This window comes from Biomphalaria glabrata, chromosome 13 (assembly GCF_947242115.1).
Source record: "Biomphalaria glabrata chromosome 13, xgBioGlab47.1, whole genome shotgun sequence".
Taxonomy (NCBI): Eukaryota; Metazoa; Mollusca; class Gastropoda; family Planorbidae; genus Biomphalaria; species Biomphalaria glabrata.
In genome coordinates this window covers 25,586,113-25,608,248 of record NC_074723.1, presented here as the reverse complement: position 1 = coordinate 25,608,248, position 22,136 = coordinate 25,586,113, and the positions used below count along the sequence as shown (strand labels likewise).

The 22,136-nt window shown below is 37.3% G+C and overlaps 1 protein-coding gene across 5 annotated transcripts in view; it reads left to right on the top strand.

The window, feature by feature from the left end:
• Positions 1–22,136, top strand: part of LOC106074012 (placenta-specific gene 8 protein-like) — a 35,814-nt gene that overhangs the window by 4,667 nt on the left and 9,011 nt on the right. For 4 of the 5 annotated variants that reach the window (XM_056009103.1, XM_056009108.1, XM_056009105.1 and 1 more), the window contains 2 exons: positions 8,497–8,534; positions 19,997–20,242. In XM_056009103.1, the coding sequence (XP_055865078.1) occupies positions 8,497–8,534; positions 19,997–20,242 (284 nt within the window). Of the gene's footprint in view, positions 1–942; positions 1,140–8,496; positions 8,535–19,996; positions 20,243–22,136 lie in introns of all 5 variants that reach the window. The other variant, XM_056009106.1, reaches the window with a different exon arrangement.

Sequence of the window (22,136 nt, the reverse complement as noted above, 5' to 3'; positions counted from 1 at the left end):
AAAAAAATCCCCCCCCCCCCCGAAAAAAAAAATCCTGGCTACGCCCATGCCTAGACAGATAAGAAAGGAAAACATAACGAAAAGCGTAAATGTTTCAGACGTTCTTTCATAATCAATTATTTGGTGTATGCCTACATCCAATGCGTGTCCATGTATTAAACTAGTCGTAGCCTACATGTCATTTGAGACTTAAACTCTACTCTACTGTCACTATCATCAATGTGCTAGATGTCACGTTGAATATGAACTTGATATAAACTGCACAATCAATGATCATGATTGCCGAGGATCTAGAAATCGTCAGTTGATAAGATGATCATTTAGAAGTTGCTAGTAGATAAGATGATCACCTAGAAGTTGCCAGTTGATAAGAGGATCATCTAGAAGTTGCTAGTCGATAAGACAATCTAAGTATATTATTATATATTCAATGAAGAAACTTCTCCTTGTCGAATACTAATACTTTAATTCAAAACTTGGAAAAGCTATTTACAACAATGGACCTCATTCACCAATCGTAAACAAACAACATTTAGTCACGTGATCTTATTGATAAAACAATGAAAAAAAACTGTCACGTGACAACCACCATGAATTAAACATGAGATCGTAAATTATATAGAAGAGATAAAGCACCACGTGCTAAATGTTGTTTGTTTACGATTGGTGAATGAGGTCCATTACAATGATATACTGTGATTGAATAAAACATGTAAAAATATATTTCTACTAAATTAAATGATCTACACAATAATATGATCATGTCATCTTCCTTTGAGTTCCAACACGAGACTGGCGGTAATATCTAGAATCTTTTCAGACCTTTGGGCGTTATCACGTGACTAATCTCTTCTTGTCGCTTGGTTAATCAATTGACCAATAAAATACAGATTATCGTACAATAATTAATATTTCTAACCAATCACATTTATTCCAAAACAGAAGGTTGCTGCATGCTTGGGATTCCCCGAGCCAGCTGAAATCTTGCCGACAAGCCTTGAGCTAAATATAGACAAAGCGTACGTGACATCTACTAAGACATGACAGTACCTGGTTGATTGATGCAGTCCGCTCAATGTCCTAATGGCACTAAGATAGAAATAGCACGTATTTGTCTCCTAGGCGAGTGGACAAAACAGGTTATTTTAAATTCATGTCTAAACCTTAGCCCATAGACTTAAAAATATTATATCTAGACTGGAAACCGGAAACAAATTCTTATCTGCGATTGATCGATTCACAGACCTATATATATATAGATTTTTATGTACCTAACTCTTTTTCAATCTCTAAGTGAAGTCGCCCCAATCAATCTTTTCTGTCTTAGAAAAGTAATGATCTTTAGTTTTCAAAGTTTTGAAATAATGCAAAATCATTTCTCGGATTTTCTTTAGAATGAGCTATTAATCACAACTATATATTCACGCTAATATATGAAACAAAGCCATTTCCTGTTAGTTTCCATTGATATAATGTTTGCGCTATTTCAAAACTTTGAAAACTAAAGATCGTTACTTTTCTAACACAAAAATATCTAGCTGCTAAAATTAATAGAAAACATTTATGTTTGTTTATAAAGGCTAAAAATGCACTTTGTATATAATATCACGCACAATTTTTTAAAATGGACTTTTAATGCTGCGACTTTCGTGCAGTAGCGTAACGTCGCAACATGATGCGGTGCCAAACTAATTCCTTAAAAATTTCTAAATAAGCAGATTTTATTTATTTTTTGTTTAGTGTCCCATCGGGAAAAAAGCCTCTAATTTTTGTGCATTTTGTCTGTTGGTAGGTCTGTACGTCACGTTTAGATAAAAAAAAAACACTAAAAGCAATTGAAAATCTGATATAATCTTTAATGTTCCTTTAGAAACATCTCAATAATTATAACTCTAAAGCTTGGAGTCTTCTGAGAAATCTCTAAAATGCTGGGCGTACGAAAACACCCCATTATCTTCACCCAGTGGGGTAACTATTTCATCAAAGAAGAAAATTGCCATCTTGTTGAACAAATATTTTGCTAAGATCAACAAGGCTGCCAAAAAGTCCCCAATATCCAAAGACTGATAAAGCTCGCAAAGCTGATGAAAATAAAGACTGAAAGGAACCACAGACCGAAAGTGCTGAGGGAACGATGAACTCCCCATTCTCAATAGGCGAGCTTACTGCTGCCATAAGGAAATGCCAGCTTAAAAAGGCTCCCGGGCCGGATGGTATCATCCCCGAAATGCTTAAGCATGTAGGGGGGAAAGGAATGGCCGTGCTCTTGGCATTCGTAAATAGAACCTGGGCAGATGGTCATCTGCCTAGGGCCTAGAAACGTGCCACCATTATTCCTATACCGAAAAAGGGAAAAGATGCTTCCACTGCTGAGGGCTACAGGCCCATCTCACTCACATCTTGTATGGGAAAGATGGCTGTAAAAATGGTAAATGAGCGTCTGGTTTGGTACCTTGAGAGTGCCCGTCTTATAGCTCCAGAACAGGCTGGTTTCAGGGCTGGACTGTCCGCTATAGACCAAGTCAACATCTTTGTGCAGAGCGTAGCAGATGGATTCCAAAGGACCGAAAGCACATACGCAGTCTTCATTGACTTAAAACAGGCATATGATAAAGTATGGCGGCCTGGTTTGCTTCATAAGATAAGAGTCGTGGGGGTGCGGGGACGGCTATATTACTGGATTAGAGACTTACAGACTTCCTACAAGAGCGTACAAGGATGTACGGAGAAGTCTCAGGGGAAATGACCCTCGAGCACGGCCTCCCCCAGGGCTCCGTCCTGTCATGTGCCCTTTGCACGGCCTTCATAAATGACCTACCGGCTCAGCTAAAATGCCAAAAGCTGCTATATGCTGATGATATTGTCCTTTGGAAATCCGGAAGGAGCGCAACCTCTATACAAAAAGTGTTACAAGAAGATCTCAATATGCTCTGCTCATACACACAAAAATGGAGGCTAGAAATAAACACCTCCAAGACGGTCTATTCTCTGTTCATGCTCGGGACTGGCATTCTCGGGCAACCTTTCCAGCTCTCCCTCAACAGAGTGGCTCTCAGCATGGAAAAGCTACCCAAGTACCTTGGTGTAACTTTTAGATCGCAAACTAAAAATGTGTGAGCACATCCAGAATGTTGTAAGAAAGGCCTCAGGGAAACTTTGCATTGTGCGGAAGCTAGCATCCACGAAGTGGGGAGCCCGAGCAGACTTGCTCCGATCCCTGTATTTAGGAGCAGTCCGATCACAGATAGACTACAGCCTACCTGTGCAAATTTATGGCTCTAGGACTGCTCTTGAACAACTTGATAAAATACAGTCCCAAGCACTAAGATTTGTCTGTGGAACCTTTAGGACAAGTCCAGTAAATGCAGCTGAAATAATGGCTAATATAGGTCCACTAAACCTTAGGAAGGAAAGGTCAGTACTGACCTGCTATGAGCGGTATAAAAGGCTAGAAACTAGTGGATGGTTGGAGATGCAGAAGACGTATCCAGATGCAGTCTTTTATGCATCATGCCACTATACTATCTGATGAAGCTGGCCTCTCCACCAACCGACAAAACATTCAACGCTTTCATCCCCTTCCCCCGTGGTGTCGCCCAACGACCCCAGACATACGCTTGAAATTAGTAGACCCTAATGCCACTAAGCAAAGTCGTTCATCTAACGACCTTCAAATTCTAGCTCTGGAGACCATTAATACCTTCAAGCCCAGCGCTATTTTTGCATACACTGATGGGTCGGCATCAATAGATTCTGGAAGAGCAGGCTAAGGAGCCTTCATCGACTTTCTTGGCTCTTACACAGTCGAAAACTTTGGACCATGTTGTAGTGTTTGCAATTTTGATGCGGAGACCATGGCAGTCTGTGAAGCCTTAAAAGTCATTGACTCTCAACTCGGCGAGGGACATTTGAGGGCAACACAGATTGTTGTGGTCACTGACTCAAAATCTGTACTACAGGCTTTGCAAAGCCCCTGACAATGGCCCCCAAATATCAACACTGTCATCATGGCTTCACATAACATTAAACAACGCTATGACACCCCTGTAATAATGCAGTGGGTACCGAGTCACATAGGTGTGACTGGTAACACAATTGCAGACTCTTCGGCCCACCAGAGAGGGCAAATTCCACCCACTGAACAGGCTAAAAGCTTTCACCAAGCCCTGGCTATAATACAAAAAACAGAAATGGAAAAGTGGTTTGAGTGCTGGGACAAGTCCCAAAAAGCCCGTGGAGTCTGGGAGCGCATGAGGCGCCCTGACCGCACTTCCCCGTGGTGGAGGCTGTCCAGGCATGAGCAAGCTATTATAGCACAGTGCAAGACAGGCCACTGTCCTGTTGGCTCATATTTCTGGCGGCTGTGGCCAAATTTTGATTCACGGTGCCTCCGCTGCGGGGAAGAAGAGGAAACCGTGCCTCATATTCTGTTTGACTGCCCCAGACTTGCTGATCTCCGTCTCGACAGGTCTGGGAAACCCAAAATTCTCGACCTGTATGGCGACAAGACAGCAGGGTTTCTGTCCAGGGCTTTTGCAAGAGAGGATTTGAGCCTCTCAAGCCCTTACTCTAATGGAGTTTGATGATGATGATGATGAATAGTTATAACTATCTATAATAGGTTGTTCCGCATGGTTTCGTGAAAACAAATCAATGTCAACAAATGTCTGTTTGCTCTTCTAATTTATATGCTTAAAGGTTGCAAAACACTTGATCAATCATATGTTGTTCCGGTTTTTGATGTAAATAGCATATAAAAGCTAAATTAAAATCTCCATACGGGCTTATATTTCATTAAGCATTAATTTGTTCCTGAAATTGTTATATAAAAAATAAATTATGTGAAATGATTGTTTGAAATCGCCTCATTGACTTACATTACACTTATATTCTTTATACGTTACTATAGTTTAATTATCGATATCAAATAATTCCGTATTTTCAACTTAAAACAAATGTGTGTCAAATGACTTTTTTTTCAATAGTATCGATAATAGGTTGTTCAGGATTTTAAAATAAGAAAGTAATTTACTAAAAACGATTATTGAAAATCACTTTTTAGTGGACCCCGTAATTAGGTTTGTTAGACTTATTTTACATTTAATTTTCTTGCTGAAACATAGAAAAAAGTTTTTAATCGGTAAAGAATGTTCCAGATTTAGTTTTGAAAAAGAAATCGACCTACATAACAATAATAATCTTAGAAATCGTCGCCAAAATTGTTCCGAATTTTATTAGAAAAATCCACTAACGCCAAATAACTGTTTGAAATCCATCTTCTAACAAATAAAACAAATAATCTTCTTCTCATTTACAAAAATAGGTTGTTCCGAATTTTTATGAAAAACATTTTAACACTATTAATTTTAAATCGAACTTCTATCTTATACTACTTATTAATTTTCTTGCTTAAACGTTACAAAATCAAATTTTATCTTAACATTATGTTCCGGATTTTTTAAGGAAAACACCTTCCTAACACCACAAAGTATGGCATGAAAATCTCTCCATAAGGCTATGGTAGATATAATTTTTATAGTAGATTATCCCAAAAATGTAATTAACGGTATTTGATTTATCTGAGATGCTCTCTATTTCTATATATATATATATATATATATCTCTCTCTCTACGCAAAGCAAGAGAAAAAAACTGAACTCATTCCATTTGAGATGTCTCCGTAGGATCTTGAATGTCACATGGAAAGAAAAAGTGTGCAATACTGAGATCCTTGCGCGATCAGGTATTCCCAGAATCTTTACAGTCCTCAGACAACGCCGTTTGCGCTGGCTTGGACATGTTCGCCGGATGGAGGACAAGCGCATCCCGCATGACCTCTATGGACAACAAGAAAAACTGGTCGCTCCCACCTCCGTTACATAGATGTAATAAAACGTGACCTCAAATCAGTGAACATCAATACTGACAATTGGGAAGACATAGCTCTAGACCGCAACAGATGGAGAGACAGCGACCAAGAAAGCTATGGACAGTGAAAGTACATGGGTCTCAGCTCAGGAAGAAAAACGTACAATCCGAAAAACGGCCAGCTCCTCTACCACCGAAGCAAAAGCCACCTTAACCTGCGTTATCTGTTGACGGGAGTGTCTCTCCAAAATAGGGCTCCACAGCCACATGAGGAAGTGTGCTCTGAGATGAACCATAGTCGTTCTACGACTGAAGGAGGCCAATGAATATATATATATATATATATATATATATATATATATATATATATATATATATATATATATATATATATATATATATATATATATATATATATATATATATATATATATATATATAACATCCGGAATAATCTATAATAGATACTTAAAACTATTTCTTGTTTTGGAACGAAAATTAAAGGTCAACCAGATTTCAAAAGGTTTTAGTCTTCTTTTTTTCTCGTTATAAACATGACGGATAGGCAAACTGACAGACAAAATGCACAATATATATATATATATAGGTCACACATCTTTAGACGTTCTCGTATTGTTAAAGACATGTTTGTCTAACTAGGCCGTGTGACGTAAAGGATTTTTTTTCTTTGACGTCATATGGAATAAATTCTTTAAATGAAATGTTAATAAGAACTCGGTGCACTAATGTTTTTTAAAGCTCGCCAACGTTCTCGTATTGATAAAAACACATTTTAGTCTAACTAGGCCGTGTGACTTGGGCTTCTGAATTTTTTTTTCTACTCTAGATTTTTTCCACTAAATCTATATTATTTTTTTTTACAATAAATCTAGATTTATATTCTAATTAAAATCATTGTACATTCTAGATCTAGAATTTCTAGGTCTAGTTAAGAATTATATAGACTAGATCAAGATTTAGAATTTCAATTTCTAGATCTAAATCTAGACTTAAAGTGTAGATTTCGATTTACATATGTCTTGATCTATCTTGCAATTTTATAATATACTAAAAGTAATCTACTATTTTTAAATTTAATGTTGCATTCAGTGTATTGATAGATTATCTAGGCTTTTTTATCTTACGTAAATCTTAGCTAAATTACATCAAAATTATTCGAAATTTAGATCCTCCAACCCCCCCCCCCGAAAAAAATCCTGGCTACGCCCATGCCTAAAAAGATATACTTACACTACTTGTTCCTCGATTGTCAGTCAGTATCGGCCCTTATCCCAAGCGACCAACGTGAGAAACGCTGCTCTAATTGTTATATATAGACCACTTTTTGCTATAGACAAGTCTATATATATAATTAAATAAATAAATATATATATATATATATATATAAATTAATTAATATATATATATATATATATATATATATATATATATATATATATGTATGTATGTGTGTGTGTGTGTTGTGTGTGTTTATACATAGGTTAGGGTTTACTTGGCGTTAGGGTTAGGGTTTGGAAAAAAAATTGCTCCGCCCCTTAAAAGTTCTTGATCCGCTAAGAACGAGAACTAAAGCTAGCCTCCAGCGGGATACCAAAGTTCTTCTCTATTCAGTGTACTTGTACGTAGTGAGATTGGAAGGCTTGCAAACCTGCTCCATCCGTCACTCTGTTTGTTATCGAGTGATGTCCATAAGGGTGGCGATGCCTCCTCCGCGGAACGCGTCGGTACAGCATAGGAATATTGTTTTGTTGTCACAGATAAATAAATAACATACTGTAAACATTAATTAATAATAACAATAATAATAACAGAGACTTTGTGTTTATACAAGTAGACATAGAAGACTATCTTTTTATTACGTCACATCCTACTTTCTCACAAAACATTAACAACAAACAATGTCGTAATATAAACATATTAGCACATCCTTCCATTTGAAATTATTATCACAAATATGAAGTGTGTCTTGTGGGTTCGGCCTCCAGCCTTGCATGTGATGGTGGAACCGATTGCTTTGGCTCAACGAAACGTGATCCATGAACAAACGGGGTGTGATTCAATGATCATCTAGTTGATGTGGAACTCCTGACAGAAGTGTCGGTGAAGAGCCAATTCTTTATCCTGGCCACGGGATAAATGTTTTTCCAGGGTCAAAGGCTCATAAAAGAAATGTATCTTTAACTTTTTCGGACATCTCGACGAGGAGCAAACAGGAAGTTCTAATTTTGTATTTTGTTGTATTTGAATCGGTTTTTTGGGGGGGTAAATGTAACCGCTGCGGTTTCGATTGTGAAAGGTGCTTAGTTGTCTTTGGCACAAGGAAAATAATAACTGGTTACATTTTTGTATATTTTCGTCCACGGCTAGTAAGAGAATTATTGAAAGCGAGGATTGGATTTTACATTCATCTTCGGAGTCTATAGGATATGAGCAATGTGCTCATCTTCGATAACGAAGGAGGAGCTTTATATTGATAGATAAATGAATCAGTCAATTAGGGTATATTGCGCTTATAATATAGATATTAATTATGAATTGTTTGTTTTGAGACTATTCTTTCATTTATCATCCTAGTAATTTTATTTCTTCTTTTGTTTTTGTTTTCAGTGGCGATAACATGGAAGGGGAGCTAACTGGCATCAGTGGTAAGTTTAGGCTTAAGTAATTTAGATCTTGAGCGCACCATTACGGTATCATCTTAGTTTATAAAGTTTTTTAGCGTTTTCATTAGAGAAAAGTTGTGTTATTGTATAAATCCGCACGACCAGGCAGCCATCCATACTCAAAACTATTGCGATGTTTCGAAACGAAAATTAAACGTTAATCACATTTTCAATAGCTTTTAGTCGTTTTTTTAAATATTGACATGAAAAATAGACAGACTGATAGACAAAACGCACAAAAAATACGGCTTTAATCCTCAATAAATAAATTTTATTAGAACTCAGTGCACCAATGTCTATGAATCCTCGTTAAATATCTCGTTTTAATAAAGACATTTTTTGGTACGAGCCTATTGTGATGTAATGGAATCTTTTTCCTTTAACGTCAGATGAATGGATTCTTTAAATGTAATACTAAAACACTCGGTGCACCAATGTTTAAGAACCCTAGAAAAATTGCCCGTATTGATGAAGGCATTTTTTATTCTAACTAGGCCGTGTGACGTAGTGGATTTTTTTCCTTTGACGTCATATGGAATAAATTCTTCAAATCCTATACTCTTAAGCGAGCAATTCTTGTATGTATGTATGTATGTATCCTATACTCTTAAGCGAGCAATTCTTGTATGTATGTATGTATGTATATATATTTATATATATATAAATTTTATTTCGAAAACGGCTCTAACGATTTTCTTTAAAAGTTCACGGTATGTGCATAATAGTGAGAAAAAAATTCTCAACTCATTGGCCACATCGGGAAAACTCGAGGTCGACCGTTATATCGGTTTGAAAATGCCTCATTATCGAAAAATTAATTTTGGCTAGAATGTTTTATGAATGAAAATTTTCCATGACGTAAACGGGAAAAACGCTGCTTACGTCACTAGGCTTATCGCAGTACACTAAAATATTTCTTTGCAAACAAGAACGAGTTTTAAAGAACCATTAGACCTAATTATACATTTGCGCACCATCTTACTGTAGATTGATTTATTATAGAACTATGAAAGAAAAGTAATGAAATTAAATGTGCCGATGTATGATTAGTTATTGTGTTTTAAGTGCTTAATAAATTGTTTACTCTTTAATTGCGTAGAGTGGTGTAGATACCTTTTACATTGTTGTTTATTTTGCTGGTGACCTCCAGCTGTCTCGTTCTGAGGCCGGATGCAACCATGTGCTATCTTCTATGTCAGCTAAGGCAAGTTTGCGCCATAAGCTGGTCTTTTAAGGGTTTCGGTGTTACGTCGACCACTTTTTAGCTCACCAAAAAAAGACTGCCTTTGGCATGCGTTCGTCTGAGATTCGTCTCCCATACAGGATACTGCTCTGTCCAGCGTAACTGTCGGACTTAAAGAATTCCCTCTATACAGAGGCCGCGGATACACATTTGAGACCAAAAGAAAATTTGCTGCCGAGGACAGACGCAGACGCTAAAAGAAAATCTTAATCGAGCACCGCGGACAAGGGTTATGCTTGCCCTGGATGTGGCAAGATATGTAGGTCACAGCTGCAATCCTCATTAATTTTCGGACTCTAAGACAAGCCTTATTATTATTATTTTGCTGGTGAATTATTACCATGTGTTCATGCTTCAGTGTCTACCTCTCCTGTACCAAAACAAAGGAAATGGTCATAACACAGCTTCTCTACGCCTTACTTGCTCACACTAAACATGATATCCATCTAGCGGTCAACGAGTTTGCGTACACTGCGGCCTCTTTTGATTTAACTATAAACCTCGGTAAAAAGCTTGGAGTTAGGGCCATGGGAGATCTGAATGGATGGATGTGTAAAAGCAGGCCATAGCTCACTAGGATGGATGGATGGCAAAAGCCGGTATGAACTTCTTATAGTCCGACTGTCAGGCTGGGCAGGGCACGTATCCCGTATGGGTAACGAGCATACTGTTTGGCGTAACAGAGGTGCCCCACGGAAACGTTTCTTTAGAAAACTAATGCCATGATTTAAGTCTAATAAGAAAAAATGCGCCATTTTACTTTGTCACTAAGTGCATGTTTTACTCTATAACGTAGAGAAGTTACATTACAAAGACTTTCTTCCAAGCCAATAATAGTAAGCCTACAATAGTTTTACATAAAAGATGGATTGTAAAACTATAAGACGGACGTGAGCTGTAGTTTGTCTAGACTGTAGGAGGACTTAAAAGACTTTAAATTTAATCGACATGTACAATTAGGCCTACAATTAGAACTAAAAGAACACTAAAACAACTCTTCAGATTAGTAGTCTTTATCCGATCGTTCATTTTCGTAATTACAAGAATATTCCCAAAATGACTTCGGGTATATAACCTTCCGAAATTATTTAACAGAGCGAGGTTCGGCCACCTGGTACAAAAATATTCTCAAAATGACTTCGGGTATATATCCTTCCTTAGCAAATATTCATCCGAGCGAGGCTCGGTCACCTGATATTGAAATGATAAAACAACTCGGTATAGTAATGTTTATTAAACCTCGTAATATGACTCGTATTTTAAAAAGACCTAATAGCTAGATTTAGATCTAGATCTAGATTTTTTTTACCCTAGATCTAGATTTTTTTTTACACTAGAGCTAGATTTTCTAAACTAGATTTAGACTTATATTCTAATTAAAATCATTGTAGATACGAGATTGAGAATTTCTTGGTCTAGTTTAGAATGTTTGTTGTTTTACATGTTTCGGGGGATGGGAGCGGCAGTGGCGTAGCTACCAATGTGCGGGTGGTGCGGGCCGCACAGGGCACCAAGTGGAGAGGGGCACCAACATATTAATTAATTTCCTATTTCCGTGAGCTTTTCAGTAAAAACGACTTATTGTATGGAAACGAGCAAACATAAACGAATGTATTTTAAACATGAACTAACGATTTGTAAACTAGTCATGTCGCTATTTTGTTTCATCTCCTTGACTATTTCTTCCATACAATGTAAGATATAGAACAGTTTGAATCTAATTTACTAGATTTATTTCGGACACACGGTACATGTTGTTACTACACTGATCAATGCTCTGTAATATAAAGAAGAAGAAGAAGATAGGCCAACCTTTTTTTACTTCATTGTTTAGTCCATTGGTTTAATCTAGATATTGAGTTTACAAATATATTTCTAAACTCTAGCTCTAAACAATTGTCATAGTTTATTCATTTCATTATAATTCTTTATAGTTTAATTTTGGAAATAATTCTATTGTAATGTCAATATTTTTAAATAAGCTAACCTTTGTTTTCTACGAGGTTTTTTTAACTAACTAGTTAATTGTAATACTGTAACGTAAATAAAATGATAAACAATGCTCAAGACTGACTAGTCTGGCTGGCACCTCAAAACCCTTTTAAGCTCAGACGGAGAAATCGGCATCTCTGGTTCTGTCCGGTCTGGGTAGACTATAAGGGCCCCATACCCAGATCTATCGGGGTCCCTCATTACTGACCCATCGGTATAACAGGTAGGACTTTAGTGTAGCTGATGCCAAGCAGGGCGGTCCTAACAATTGCGGGGCCCTATGCGAAACTGATTGCGCGGGGCTTAGTCTGGGTGGGAATGAGGATAATAAGTGAAAACTAAGATTTTGTATTAGAAAAAACTTCGACTTTGAATTTTATTTACTCTTTACTATAAACAAAATTGCGTTCAAATTAACTTAAATTTACGAACCTTGCAACCTATGGCATATTTATATGCCATTGACTATAAAAGTAAATAAAGAATATCATCCGATAAAGGTGAAAATTCACCCGATTATTACATTTTATTACATGAAAGCTGACAATGCATTTTTTCTTTTATCGCAAGTAGGATTGGCGTTTTCCGCAATGAATGACACACACACATGACAATTTTTACTATTTTTCAGGAGATTTTAATAACTTTAGGAGATTTTAATAACTTTAGGAGATTTTAATAACTTTAGGAGATTACCATGACTTTTTCGTATACATTCTGCAATTTAATAATTACACCTAAAATTAGCGCGGGGCCTATGAAAGCGCGGGGCCCACTGCGACCGCATAGGTTGCAGTGGCCTAAGACCGGCCCTGATGCCAAGTTTTGGAGTATGGCAGGTGTTAATCGCCTCTTGGTGGCTCCCTCTTGCCCTATAAGGGACATGCTTATTTTTGGGGCCGGCTTCTCCTCCACGGAGGGCAAGTACTAATTATTCTAATTGGGATTCTGTCAGTGGAGAGCCCATCTGATTTTGACAAATTGGCCGCAATGTGGAGGAACGATCGCATTTTATGCGGTTCCTCTCTCTCCACTGTCGCACTAATATTGAGGTGGGTAGGCTAGAGTCGCCCCTTTTATAGCGCTCATAGGCTGTAAGTACCGCCCTCTCCCTCCTTAAATGTAAAGGGGCCACGTTTGTTAAGATTTTAGCAGCGTTTGTTGGGCTTGTCCGAAAGGTGCCACAAATGAACCTTAGTGCCTGTGATTGTACTCGGTCGAGTGATTCGAGGGTAGTTTTACTAGCATATACTTGAGCTGTACTCAATTTGTGATCTGACTGCCCCTAAGTACAATGTGCGTAGCATGTAAGCTTTGGCACCCCACTTTGTGTTGGCCAGCTTTCTTAGTAACGCTAACTTCTCCGGGGCTTTTCTTTCAACATCATGGACGTGCTGGAGCATTGGCAGTTTTCTATCCAGGGTCACCCCTAGATATTTTGGCGTGTTTTCACGTTGGAGTCGCAGCCCACCGAGTTGAAGCTCGAATAGAGCCTTAAGAATGTCGATCCCTAGGCTGAACAGGGACCAGGTCGTTTTGGCAACGTTTATCTGAATCTGTCATTTGTCGCAATACGAGGAGGTCTGCTTGTAATGCGCCTGTATTTGGTCGGCTTTCTTGCTGGTTGACCAGAGGACAATGTCATCCGCATAAAGCAGTTTCTTTGACCGCAGTGAGGTGCGTTTCTTAAATTTCTTAAGTCTAAAGAAGCATCGAGACAATTTTAAGTCACATTATTGCCAGAGTCCACCGACTATATGCGAGCTGTTAATGGGTATGAATTAACTCAACAATTAAAAGCAACAAAGCAAGATGAGGCGGTTGTCATTGAATCCAGAAAAAAAATGATGAGGCCGACATCGTGAAAAGAAGAAAATACTTCAATACCGCAGGTTCTAGAGACTAAAGGATAGCACACAAGCATGTCCTCAAAAATTCATACTGAAGAAGCTGAACCATCAGACAGTGTAAACAATACAGAAATAAACTCTAGACTGAACGACATTGGAGATTGGTCTGATGTCATCATAGATAATATTCGCATACACCTTGTCACTCAAGAATCTGAAACAGTTCAGCGTATGGACAGTCAATTCAGAGAGGCGTATAGACATCAAGAATCAGCAAAAGGAAAGGCTAGAAAGCGTTCAAAGGCTTGTTTTTTCCTGCAAATGTCAAACGGCGAGAAAGTTCTTAGAAAGTGGATGTGTTATTCGCCAAAAAAAAAAAGAATCCTTATTTTGCTTCCCCTGCACACTCTTCTCAACAAGATCAAGTACCAAATCTTCATTTAAATCCAAAGATGGATTCAATGAGTGGTGGAGGTTATCCCCGAAAATAGAAAAACACAAGACAAGCAGAGCTCACATTCAGTCATCGCTTGCTTGAAGGGAACATGAAGTTCGCCTGAGAGTATGGAACAATATTGACAACAAGGCCCCAGATTTGATTATACAAGAGACGAAAACCTGAAGAGTTAGTAAAATTACTATCAAAGTACGATCCTCTCTTGAGGGAGCATGTGCTTCGAACTAAGTTTTGTTCCAGACCGAATACATACATGTCTCCACAAATACAAAATGAATTTATTACAATATTGGGGGATCACGCTAAAAAACAAATCATACAGCAAGTAAAACAAGCCAAATATTTCTCTATTATTTTTGACAGTACACCTGACATCTCAAAGCTGGATCAAATTTCCCAAATTTTACGGTATGTTGTCATGGATAATGACGCGGTGAGTCTTTTGTTGACTTCATCGACACAAAGGACACACATGCTGCTGGAATCGCTTAGATGATTCTAGAGAAATTGCGTTTGGGTGGCTTAGACATAATGGACTGCAGGGGTCAAGGCAATGATAATGCTGCGGTCATGAAAGGTCATTAAGGTCATGAAAGAATTAACAATATTTGATTAATGAATACATATTATTTTGAAAAAAAAAAGTAAGGTTTTGCAATGTTATTAATTAGTTTTTTGTTGTTTTTTTATTGGGGGGGGGGGGGCATCAAGATGAGGTACCGCACCAGGCATCATATACTCTAGCTACGCCACTGGGGAGCGGGCAGGTTTTGAACCTGGACCCATCGATAAATCCAAACGACAGTCCAGCGCGCAAACCGCACGACAAGACAGCCATGATTTAGACCAGTGTTTCCCAAACTTTCTCTTTAATAGAACACTTCGCATATTCTTAGTATTAAGAGGAACACTTTGCTTATTTTTTAAAAGAGATAAGGTTACGTTAGGTTACGTAGTTTATTATTTCAGTAGTTCTTGAAACACATATTCAGGCCTCGTGAAACATTAAGGTTCCGCGGAACACAGTTTGGGAAACACTGATTTCAATTTCTAGAATTAAAGTGTAGATTTTTATTTCCAAATGTCTAGATCAATATTGCAATGTTATAAAATACTAAAACTAATCTACTATTTTTAAATTTAATATTGCATTCAGTCTATTAATAGATTATCTAGGCTTTTTTTTTTTTTACATCAATCTTATTTTAATTACATCTACATTATTCCTAATTTTTATTTTAGATATAGATCTAGTAGATATAGATCTTAAGAGTGCTAAATCAGAAGTTTAATTTATGTAGATCTACATCCTCATTCTAGTTCCATTTAAATGAAAATGACAATAGCTCTGTTGGTAACTGTGCTGGGACATCGAGCAGACGTTGCTCAGTGCCTTGTTCTTTTCTTTTTTTTTTTTCCAAGTACCAATAAATACCAAAAGATCATCTAAAATCGCTCGTCTGACATAAATTTACATATCTTGTAGTTGTCATGCCTTAATGTGTAATATATCTCTTTATCAATAATAGGCTATTAGTTTGTTATTTAGTTAACAGCACTGCCTTGTGAATATGCGGATCCGACAGTGATCCGACCCTACGGGGGCCGATTCTAAGTTTGTGTAACAACACAAACTCTCTTTGTAATCTTGTTTTCCCTTAACTTTTCCTTTCGAAATATTTGTTTACATGGTTAACTGTTTAAATAATAATTGTGATTTGTCAATGACTTGGTAGCTTGGAAATCCTTGGATCTTGCGGCGCACCGACCAACCTAATTAGGCCTATATAATGCACGTTAGACAGGACAAACCATCTATGAGTTAATTTTAGAAACAGTGGATCTAAATAACATCAAGAAATACTTCCTAATGTTTAACTTTAGGGTGATCCACACGAGTATGTTCACTAACATTTATGCCACACAGCCACCAACCAATCGCCTGTCATCATCGTAACCTAAGAAACACACACACACTCCATTTTCCCTTTTTCTTTACCTTTACCTATCCCTTAGTCCAGGGGTGGGCAACCTTTTTCTATCGAGGGCCGCTTTTAAAAAGATTTGGGAATGGGGGCTGCATATTTATTTATATATAATATGTACTTACAACTTAAAAAAATACACTTGCTAACAGTTTATAATGTGTTTCAATTCACATTTATACTGTATAGTACGTTTATATTTTATTTTTATGTACACTTTCCATTGAGGCATTAAAGATTTAGCAATTTCGGAAACGAATTTTGCGAATTTAGATTTTAAATTTTGTTATTGTCTTTTTACATTACAACATTTCCCCACTAGCTTACTAGTTGTTATCCTTGTGACTGCTGTCAATTTACAGTCAGTCAGTACATCGACCTGTTGTTGTATATATACTTGTTCATTTAAAAAAATACTGTTCACAGATGAATGTGGACCCAAATAATGTGAAAGTTTAGCAGCAAAATTACTTTAAATTGTCAAAATACTCCCGGAGGTTCTCTTTCAGGTCATAATTTACTTGGAAGTAAATCAGCTTTTGCACTTAATAGTGAACTGAGGGTATTGAAAACTGGTTCCTAGTTCTTGACGTCTTAAAGTTTGCTTTCTAATTCCAGAATCGAGGAATCCAAATAAGTTTTGTACTTTTCAAACATTTCACTAGAAATATTATCACCTTTCAGCAAAGCTAAATGACAAAATCTGTTTTCGCTTGCTTGTCTGGAGAAATGGGAACACTTTGTTTGAAAAGATTTAAAATGAACATACATTTCATGTGCAAACCGCCCATTGTAATATCTGCAATGAAAAACATAAAGTCTGTCTTTCACTCTTCATTAGAAATATTAGTAGCAAAGTCACATTCAATTGTTCTTCAAGGGACATAACGATTTCTTTCTTGTGATTCCATATTCTTCTCAATACCTTGCCCATGCTAAGCCAGCGGATATTACTGTGGTACCGATTCTCGGAATGTTTTGTTTCCCAATCTTCAAGTACTTCTTGGTTAAGACTCTTAGTTCTTATTAATTTGAATACTGAGATAACTGGGTCAATAATAAGTTTGATAATCAATGTAACTTTGCACAAACCTTCCCGTTTAGAGCTTATGGTTGGAATATTGTTCTTTAATTGATTAAAAACCTGTTTTTCTCAGTCAAAGCCACGGGCTTCTGATCAGTTGCTACATTGGCTCAAGTAAACCAACACTTTCAACACAGTTCTTCATAGCATTGATATAAATACTGGCCTGAGTTCGTGTCTTTGCAATGAATATTTCGAAATGTTGCCAAATAAGAATAATCTTCATTTTCTTTAAACTTTTTAGAATGACATGTAGAGACAATGTTTGTTAAGCCTCTTCTTAGGCCTTTTCATCATAAGTGATAAGAAACAGGCATTTCAATAGTTTATTTAGATATTTAAAATTATTTTCAAAATATATTCGCATTTTTTATATGTATAATTTGTGAGCACACTTAATTTCTGTAGGTAGGCCTATCCACGGGCCGCATAAAACACTCCGGCGGGCCGCACGTGGCCCGTGGACCGTAATTTGTCCACCCCTGCCTTAGTATGTTGGACCCTTGGGGCACCATGCAAGATTCGTCGACCGTCTTTCTCCATTCCTCTCTCTCTTTCTTTTCCTTAGTTAGAACCTCTTTCAATGACAGGCCCGTCCATTCTTTTATGTTGTCATTCCATCGCTTTCTCTGTCTGCCTCTTGTTCTTTTTCCTGGTACTGTTCCCTGAAGGAAGGTCTTTGCGAGCCCTGAAGATCTTGTAATATGGCTATGGATTTTTACCTTGTTTTTTTTAACGATAGTTAGCAGGGAATCATGTGGTTCAATCGCTGCAGTAACCCTGTCTCTAATCTCTTGATTTGTGATGCGGTGTTTGAATGTGATACCTAGAATCATTCTGTAACATCTCAATTCCATTGCTAGGATCCTCCTCTCTAGCCCTGGAGTCAGCGTCCAAGACTCACAAGAATATAAAAATTTAGCCATGACCAGGGAGCGCATAAGGTCTGATTTTGGTGCTGAGGGCTAAGCCTTTGCTTTTCCATATTTTATATTTTGAAAGGGCTGCTGTGGACTGTGCAATTTGGGCCAGTAGTTCAGGTTTCGTTCCCTCATTTGAGACAATAGCTCCGAGGTATTTGAAGCTAGTAACGCTAGTCAGCTTTTCACCTCCTATACTGATGCCCCTTTTAAAGCCCCGTTGACTATTGGTCATAATTTGTTTTGTTTTTTTCGGCAGTTATTTGCATAACATATACACACTCCATGAGATAGATGAAGATCTAAACTTGATCTAGAGATCAATTTAGAATATTTAGATCTAGACTTTAGCAGGATTGACTTCGGAAGTTGAAAGAATTCGGTTTTAAAATGTTAAATGTAAAACAAAAACATAACAAGGTTACAACGACAGCTTGTGTGGAAACACAAACTCGAGACCGGCCCCCGAAGTGGTCCACCAAGCAGGTAAAAATGCAGGTTTCATTATTTTCAGAAAGAATATCAGAATTAAATTCTATCAAAGGCAAATGACAGAGAAGATGGAGAAAGAAGGTTGACAGATCTTGTGTGGTGCCCCAACAGTCCAGCAAATCAAGGGATAGGTGAAAGTGAAGATGACGTTAGATGTGAACCTTGCCTAACTGATGTCATATAATGATTATCTAATTGATCTAATTGTTTTGTAAAGGGTCACTTTCTTATTCAAAACCTCAAGGAAAAAAAACACTAACATTTCCGTAAAAAAAATAAAATTCTTTTAGTTAGGTGTTATGCGATGTTATACTATGGTGCAGTTCACACGATAATTTGAAAAACTACTTATTAATTATTGTTTGAAATTATGTTCCACTTATATGTATATTAAATAGATTTTTTCTCTTTAAAAACAAGATAACATTTTTTTTGTGTGTAAATGTAGTAGTTAGTATGACAGAACTAACTTGACTTAGCAATACATATGTAAAAAAAAAAATTGACAAAAATCTAAAACCGTTTGCATAAATGTGTTAAAAATATGGTAAATAGTTATCACCCTTACTAAATAGCTTACCGTGTTTGTTACTATTAAAAGTGAATAGTTGTAAATATGGTGTATTTTTATGAAAAAAATTCTTGCATAGTTGATTTTAAAAGTTAAATTTTTCGCTTTCAGAAAAGAAAAAAATAGCCGTTGAAAGGTCTAAAATATCATGATGTCGTTTTTTTGTACAAGATCTAAACTGGACGCACAGACGGACAGACAGACATACCACGAATAGCGTCCATTTTCCTTTCGGGGTCGCTAAAACTGTCATTAATATTTTTTTCAATTGTGACATTAGTTGCTAATATTTTGTTTGCATTAATGCATGAATCCATCAAAGGATCCAGAATTATTAATGAAGAATTCTGTGACCTGTTCATGGACCTATTATAAATACTTACCTCTCCTGAAGTCTTTTATTTAAAAGTGGCATAATTTAAAAAAACGGCTTGCATAATTAATTTTAATAATAAAACGCTTTCCGTTGCACGTAGGGTCAAGTGGAATAATTTAAGATACTCATATAGACAATTTCAACAATTATAATTTTTGAGATATAAACGTGACAGACGGACAAACAGACTAAAAGCGGCTTTTCACTTCTAGGGCCGCGCTAAAAAAAAGGAAACATTATTTGTATTTAGAATTTTGATCTTCTATTATAGAGAAAGATCGTTTTGATTAACTGGTCCGTTTCTAGTGCGTTACTAATTGGTAGTCGTGCTTATTCCAAGTTTAGATACTCGGTAAGAAGAAATGGATCAAAATATTTTCGATAGCGTCTACGTTTTAGCATTAGTGATGAGTTAGTGAATGAGTCAGTCATAAAATTTCATCAATCTGTAACGTACTACTGTTTCGTCCACAGAAAGTGAAAGTAAGATTGTCCTGCGTGGGTCCTTCTCTACGGAACCTTGTACTGACGATATCTTTCATGCACCGTATGATTTGACTGTAGTAGATGACACTGACGAGTCGCTAGTTATTGCTAACCAGCCTAGAAAAAGTTCCAGAAAAACGGCAGATAATTCCTTTCATTCACCTTTCAATGACGCCCACAGCGAAAGAAACTGGTCGAGTGGACTCTGTGAATGTTCAGGTCAAAGTCGCTCATGTAAGGTGTACATTTCCTTTTGATATTCTATTCTAAACATAAGCAAGAAAATATATCTATGTTAATATTTGCCCAAGAACCATGTTACTTGTCCACGTTTATCAAGATATGTTCAACTTTAATGTCATTATATTTTTTGAGGGTACTATTGTACAAATTGTTTTGTATAAAATGAATTTTAAACAGAATGAATGTTTAATATAATATACTTGAGATCTAAATGTGACTGACAGACAGACGCACAAGAAATAGCGGCATTTTCCTTTTGGGGTTTGTAGGAACTCCCCATCAAGTAGAGATTTCTCGAAAAGTTCACTCTACTGAATAATATAATTTCCTGGGCTGTCGCCTTCTCAGAGTAGCTGACTTTAAGGAGACGCTCATGGCATTGGTGGCTCACGACTGGAGGAATATAAAGGATGTCGGGCAAAGCAAGTGGCGAGCAGGTGTCAAGTGGTGACCAATAGGTCTAGGGCAATATCAGGCTGCAAAAAGAACGAATAAAAAACTTAGCACTACCCGGTAATCAATGGTATGTTTCATCAATCAAAAGGCAATGTTCGTATTGTAACGACTCTCACTATCCAGACTATCTGCCAACTGCACCAGACGACATTACCAACTCAAAGAACTTGACAACTCAGGGCTTCAAAGGAACGTAACACTTAAATGTTCAATAATCTCAGCCAATACTGTACAATTGGCAACACGTAACACTGAATGTACACATTTTCCCCCGCTAACAACCGTACCGCCGAATCACTCTTGTACCGCTGTATCAAACTCTACTGGACCTCCGCCTCGTCCCGGGCTTGCACTAGGTCAAACTGTTCCGGACTGACTTTACGCACTGGGCTCCTTGTGTCGGACTTGATTACAGATCAAGATCAAGATGTCGTCTCGTACTCGCGAGGTGTCTTGACTCTACTCCGCACCAAACCATCGCAATGCGCCATACAGAACAACACCGCTAAACCGTACTGAACTGAACCAAGTGAACCGTGGTGTAGTAAACCGTCTTGACTAGGGAACCTCCGATCCTTATATAGGGTCCCCGCTGACCTTCTAGAAACCGACGGAACATCGATTAACCATTCTGGTAGATTACATGACTACATCCGACGTGATTGACCCTAGTAGTGTTCACTTTAGATGTTTTTAAAACTTCACCAGTCATCGGTTCATCGGTCTAGCGCTGGCCAGGGGCGATTTGTGTCGCTGACTACACACACACTACTTCACATATCCCTATCACCACCAGAGTTATAGCAATATTTATATAGGATCTTTCAAATATGTCCAGTATCTGGTATAAGTACAATGACAACTAATTGATTACGGAAATAGTGTGGGATGCTATCAAAGGATATAACAATGAAAATTAATGATCTTAAAGGATACACAAGTTGATAATGGTTGAACAATAATTTGCAATGGACATTTATAGTTCATATGCATATCGTTCACCGACAGCTGATTCACAGACAACTGGTTCACCATCAATTTGTTCATGACAATTGGATCACACGATAAATGACTCATTGACAATTGGTTCACCGACAAATCGTTCACTTGATATTATTAACATATTGTTAAAATTCTTGTCGCGTGTTGAATCTGAATGTCGGATTAAAAGTAATGTAGATTAAAATGCTATCTTTCTATAGATGGTTCATTTATATCCATGATTTTTATCTATGGTTAATGCCATGGTGTCACTAGGGTCGGTGTCACCCTTGCAGTAAGCTCAGGGTGTCACCCCCTCCCAAAGAAAAAAATTATCTCCCCCCTAACCCCCCCCCCCCAACTATTTGTTGTTTTGTATTTGTTTCTTTATGTTGAACACTAAAACTCTAAGCTAATTTATTGATTGGTTACACACGAAAATGGTTTT